At 36.0% G+C, this 6,638-nt stretch overlaps 1 protein-coding gene across 1 annotated transcript in view; it reads right to left on the bottom strand.

Annotated features, from left to right (window-relative positions):
• Positions 1-3,757: 3,757 nt before the first annotated feature.
• HOOK1 (hook microtubule tethering protein 1) overlaps positions 3,758-6,638 on the bottom strand; it is a 73,738-nt gene continuing 70,857 nt past the window's right edge. The window contains exons 21-22 of the mRNA XM_059376700.1: positions 6,460-6,528; positions 3,758-4,344 (exon numbers count right to left, since the gene is read on the bottom strand). Of these exons, the coding sequence (XP_059232683.1) occupies positions 4,174-4,344; positions 6,460-6,528 (240 nt within the window). The 3' untranslated portion in view covers positions 3,758-4,173. The remainder of the gene's footprint in view (positions 4,345-6,459; positions 6,529-6,638) is intronic.

Raw genomic sequence — 6,638 nt, 5'->3', positions numbered from 1 at the left:
ATTGCTAAGTTCAGAAAGTTAGATTTATAGAATCACGTAGTTTTGGGAATATGGGGATCAATCTAAATTGAGATGAGTTTTCACTTTTTTCACCATTTTTGCATATTTGGCGCATGAAGTTCATTCATGTGATAAAAGAACTATTTATGAGCATTTCTTAACAGCAACAGCGTTAAACCTTTCCAAGACCTGTTCCAAGAACATGGAACACCTGAATTTTCCTAAAAATTTCACAACTCATTTTAACAAACATGTAGAGATTGTGGCGGGGTGGGGGGGAGTTGGATGCTGGGGAAAAAAATAAAGTAGCTTTTAAAAAAACTGCTTATGAGAAATTTGGGCTGGAAATGACAGCTGGTATGGCTGGACAGCAGTATCAGAGATCCAAGTGTCTTCTTCCTTGTTCTATTGTCCCTGAGGGCTCCCCCTCACTACTATTCACACCCTTTTGGCCAGAACTTAGTTAAATGGCCCCACCTAGTTACAATGGTGTCTGGGAAATAGTTATTCTCCCTGCCTCCACTCCCCATCACTGGATGGCACAGGTAACAAACTAAAAACATGGCATTCTCTTACTGAAGGAAGAAGGGGAGAATGGATGTGAAGAGGTAAGTAGTAATCTCTGGCAAAGAAAACCCAAAAATATTCTGGATTTCATGGTAATGCAAAATGAGGTTACAGTGATGAAACTGAAGACATAAAGGAAACATCAGCAAATCACTTTTACACATCTTCTTATTCACCAAAAAATTCAAATGAAAAACAAAGTGGAAGAATTAAGTTGATGCAATTATTTTTCTTTAACAAACTAAATATTTGAAGTCCTTTATTTAAAGCAGCAAATAAACAGTGCACTTGTACCCGCTAAAAAATCCACTGTAACTGTCAGACACAGAAATCAGGAAATTTATTTAAAACCTTTCACAACTATTATACTGTTATTGGACAATCATTTAAAATAATACCCTAAATACTTACAAAAATAAATCAAGTATTGCTTCTATTTTTCAAGTGTCAAAGTCTTTGCCATAGAAAATAGAAAGAACCTTTTATAAACTAAACATAACATTGAAGCTACATCAAGTTTAATAACTGCACGCTATTTTCTTTAATGGTTGTGCTTTACAAATTTCCAAACAACTTTGCGATATACAGGTTCACAATAGGAATGTATGCATATAACCATACACACACATTTTTACATAGGAATGTTTTGCATTAAATATGCATACGGAGAACCTAACACAGTACTGTAACCTAAAAGCCACCCCACAGAGCCAAATGTGCCAAAATACAGAAAGAGGTGTAGATGTAGAAGCATTATCTAGCTCTCAAATTAGCAATCCAGTTACCAAAGGTGATGACATTTTAATGAAGGATACTCAGTTTAGTGTTTCTAGATAAGACATTAATTCTTAATCTATATTAAATCATCAGTTCAATAGCCTTACTCATTGAAAAAATAGAATGAACTTCAAATATTTCTCAATATATTAACTGATCACTGTCATACATATACACACTTTTTATTTTAAAAAGAGGAATATTAATCTCAGAGCAATGCTCAAAATTACGGATCATTTCCAAATTGGTCTGTGGTTTAATCTTTTATCACTGAGACATTCAATTCCTTATCAGACAGAGAAATGCTGGATTTCTCCTCTCTGGCATATGCACTCAAGCCTCACAACACAGTCATGTATAAATCATGGTTCGTGATGAGTATTTATAATGCTGCACCACCCACAGGGTGTCAATCTCACTACATTAACCAGATGTGGAAAAGAATCTCACTTCTGATCAGTTCCTGAATTTCCATATGGTTAATCACAATAATACAGAGCTTTACATTACTCTTGTATAAATACCTCTATATTGAGCCTCTTAAATTCTACTTATCAACTAGAAAAGTGGTAAATCACAAAACTTTTTCTCTATTAAAAAAAAGAATCTAGCCTTCTGTCCTAATTCAGAAATTGCCTGAATTATTTAGAAATTCCAAATATAATAATTGAAAATCTAAGAGTAATTGACTGTGAAAATACTAATTTATTGAAATTGATGTTTTACAATAAATTCCAATAAAAGGGAGCTTGAAGATCTTGTAAAATCTCAAGTAGTAAAGTAACTACTACAAAGCAAGTAGTAAACACCAAAGGAGCAGATGTTTTACATTGACCAAATATACCAAAATGCCATAATATCTGGAAAATTTTAATAGCATGCTAAAATATTTTCAAAGGGCTATTTCGTTTCACTAAAAGTTGCAGGCAAGCAGACTCTAAGAATATACAAAAATGCAAACCAACACAAAAATTGCACCAATAAAAAAACATCAAAATCTAAGAGGTAGTCAACAGAAGTAACCCTGATGAGACAACACATCCCGGGAGCTGCTTCCTAGTCTTAAGAGACCTAACTGCAGTAGGTAATTCATGTATCGTCAGTGATTAGAAAAAAATGGACCGGTAGAAAATCTAGAAACCAAGTATTTAAATGAGTAATACTGTAAATGGAACAATACTCATATTCGCCGACAATAAAATCCAGAACAGGGTCTACTGCAGGCCAAATCTGTCCTATGTCCAGTTTTTGTAAATAAAACTGTATTGAAACACAAAAATATCCATTTTGCTTGTATATATATTTTTATGGTTGCTGCTCTACACCTAGAGCAGAGGCCAGTACTTGGGCCCGATCACATGGCTCAGACATCCGCGGATAGGTATGCAGTTGTCAAACGGCTGGAAAGGTTAACAGTGAACGTCACAACATAAACTATTCAACTCTAAGGAATGCAAACTGCTTGTTATGTCACAATTCAGATCCGTTTCATATCTGAAATAGCTCTGACATTTTTCTTCTTTTGTCGTCAAATATCAAAGAGTATTTCAAAGTTACTATAAAAAGGTTTAGTAGAGCACCGTCCAACAGAACTTTTTGCAACAATGGACATTTTTATATCTGCACTTTCCAATATAGTAGCCACCAGCCATACGTGGCTGCTGAGCATCTGGAAATGTGGTTGATGACCAAGGAACTGAATTTTTCATTTTAATTAGTTTTATTGAAATTGCCACACGTGGCTTGTGACTACGATACTGGAGAGCACAGATTTAACTCAACTAAAGTTCTGAAGTGTGACTCTTAAAAATGGCCCCCCAAATTAGAAAACAACACCTGTGAAAAGATGAGCTTTGGACAGAAGTGCACTGAATACCAAGAACTGAGTCCCAGACAGGTTCCTTAAATTCATAAACAGAAGTAAGACAGATTCCAGACTGTTTCCTCACTGTACTACCTCCTTGCATGGAAAAAACTATTATAGTATGTTTTTCAACAAAAGCCCTGATAATCTTGTGCTTAAAAGCAATAATTATAATCATACTAAAAACAGATATAATGTTTCACACAAATTATACTTTTTGCCTTGCTTCCCACCAGAAAAATCACCTTTTGTAAAAGTCCGTTCATTCCACACCATGAGCATGTCAACCATGCTGTACAGAAGCCCTCGTTTACAGCAGGGACACAGAACTGTGAAGTCTCCTGGATCTGCAGAATCTCCAACTAGTCCCTTTTACTAAGGCAGAAGTCACTGCAATAGTCCAATCTTCCATTACATGATAAAATAGACCCACCTGATGACAGATTTGAGGATAGAGGTAAAACCTTTTATATATATATATATATTTTTATATATATATATATATATATAAATAAAATATATATATATAGTCAAAAAATATAACTTGTATAGTTCTTCATGCACCTACCTCAAGACTATTTTTATAACCAAAACAATAAAACGAATAATAGATATGTTTTTAAATTACTTACTACTGATTACACATTGTAAATTAACCAAGTTACTGGTAAAACTGAAGACATTAAACTAAAATATACCAAGTCAATATGAACTTACAACACTCTCAGAAGACAACTGTTTGAGATGTGTGCCTAATTACCTCTTCCAATTACTCAAGTGTGCTCCCTTAGAGAAACAGCTAATTCTGTATTTTGTTTCCAAAGTCAGCTGGCGAAATTCATTTTATGCATACTGATTTTTAAATAGCTGATATCCACCACCATAAATTTCTTTTTCAACCTGGAAGTTAACTGAAGGATACAAACTATTTTAAGGGCACTTCTGTTTATGTTTTCTGTTGTAGTTTAATCGGGTGTGGTAGCAGGAACTTTGACAGAGAGGTTTCTTCTGGTGTTGGTGATGTGCCGCTGCTGTGCCAGGAACGACCGTGTGGGAGCACACGCCCCAGGGTCCTTGCAGGCACCACTGCTGCTCACGAGTCTAGATTCCATCCCCAGTTTCTGGAATGCTAGACTCTGAACAAACATAAGCAAACAAATAACAAGACTATTTAGAGTTTGTAAAATGCTTTTCACAAAAATTAAGTCATTTAATCCCCCAAATTCGATAAAGCTGCTGTCCTCCTCATTTTATGGACAAAGTAAAGAGTTCTGAAGCTCATTGACCTGGACATCATCATGCTAGCAAGGAAGAGGAAACGAAGGCATAAAATCCAGTTCCTCTATTTTAACCTACTGAATTTGAAGTCAATAAAAAGAGCAGCTTAAAATAATAAGGTTAACTTTAATTATAGCAATAAAAAAAGGTAAGTCTTTATGTTCGGGCCTTCACTCTACCCACTGTGAGCATACACAGCACAAGAGAAAAACTCAGATCAACGGATCTCAAATATGGTCCCCAGAATATCATTTGCACCAATGGGAATTTGTTGAAAATGCAAGTTCTTCCCTGTAGACTCTGGCCAGACCTACTAAATGAGTACAACAACTTGTGCTCTAACATGTCTTCTGACGCATGCGTCACAGCTGACATTCACTATCGCCTATCTACATACTGCTGCATGACAAAGGACGGTGATTGCGGATGGTGAGTTTCATAGGAAGAGGAATCATTCCCTTCTCTCACTAGACACACAACACGATTTTACTAAGCTTAGAATCATGAGTAACTAGTGTAATACATAGAAAATAGTAAATGTTTTGGGCGCCTGGGTGGCTCAGTGGGTTAAGCCACTGCCTTCGGCTCAGGTCATGATCTCAGGGTCCTGGGATCGAGTCTCGCATCGGGCTCTCTGCTCGGCAGGGAGCCTGCTTCCTCCTCTCTCTCTGCCTGCCTCTCTGTCTACTTGTGATCTCTCTCTGTCAAATAAATAAATAAAATCTTTAAAAAAAAAAAAAGAAAATAGTAAATGTTCAAAAGACATGGGTAGAAAATGAATGAATAATGTGTATTTGGCTCAAATGTATTTAATAATTTATGTATCAAAAGACTATAGAGGAACAAAGACAATAATACACCAGTCCTAACTAGGCTGACTGACTCATGAAAGAAGTTTCCATGAACACCTCACCTATAATTTCCTTCACAGGCTTGCTAAATTAAGCCGGATTTTACCAAGCAGAGAAGGGAAGGAAAGAGCAGACAAGAAGTACAGTGGCACAGAAGAGCGGGCATGTTTGAAGCAGGGCACCCAGTTCCGTGTGGTGAAGCACCATGTTCACACACGGACAGAGTCCATAAACTGATATTCTCTCATACTAAACAAGCAGCAGCTAATGTAGATAATGGCTGTGTCCACTCTCTCTGTAGATTGAAATAACCCAAAGGAACCATATACATCATGAAATATGATGAAAACATCTTGCTGAGAATAAGGATGATAAAATAAAATACACTTCAAATAATGTTATACTACTCTCTCCTTGTTATAACAGACTATTACTGAAGAGCATTCCTGATTAAAAAAAACAAAAACAAAACAAATAGTGAGGGGCACCTGGGTGGCTCAGTGGGTTAAAGCCTCTGCCTTTGGCTCAGGTCATGATCTCAGGGTCCTGGGATCGAGCCCCACATTGGGCTCTCTGCTCACCAAGGAGCCTGCTTCCCTTCCTCTCTCTCTGCCTACCTCTTTCCCTACTTGTGATCTCTGTCTGTCAAATAAATAAATAAAATCTTAAAAAAAAAAAAGTGAAAGATACAGAGGTTTTTGGGACATTAAAATAAATGTTGAGTACTAGATGCACTTAATTTTGCATTGCACAGATATTCCTACTTCTACAAAAACCCATATGAGGCACAAATTAAAAATTTTCACTCAAATAAGACAATTTTTGTAATATTTATAAACTGTTGTATGTGTGCTTCTGAGAAGGTCAAAATCAACCAAAAACATCAAACTAAAATATACAATTTTAAGTATGACTAATGTTTAAAAAAAAAAAAGAGAGAGAGAGAGAATGTGACAGGAGATACTAGAGTATCAGGTACACAGTCAGGGTAAATTCTGTTCAGTTATATATGTAAACATATACAGGTACTGATCTTTGGTATAAAATGTATTTCTCCTAATGGTTCATGGTCAAAATGTTTGATAAACACAACATCCAATCACCGGCTGCATGTCAACTCACCTTATTGTACCAGGCAGAAACAATGAGTTTTTCTTCATAATCACGGAATTTTGCTACTTTACATTCACTCTAGAAAAAGAAACAAGGACTATCAAGATCCCAGAAATAAACTGAAACTACCAAAAATGGGATCATTTTTCACTGTGCCCATTTAGAATTTAAAAAATGCACTGTGAGGC

Source organism: Mustela nigripes, chromosome 14 (genome assembly GCF_022355385.1).
Source record: "Mustela nigripes isolate SB6536 chromosome 14, MUSNIG.SB6536, whole genome shotgun sequence".
Taxonomy (NCBI): Eukaryota; Metazoa; Chordata; class Mammalia; order Carnivora; family Mustelidae; genus Mustela; species Mustela nigripes.
Note: the sequence above shows the minus strand (reverse complement) of the source record. Positions and strands in the feature narration are given on the sequence as shown.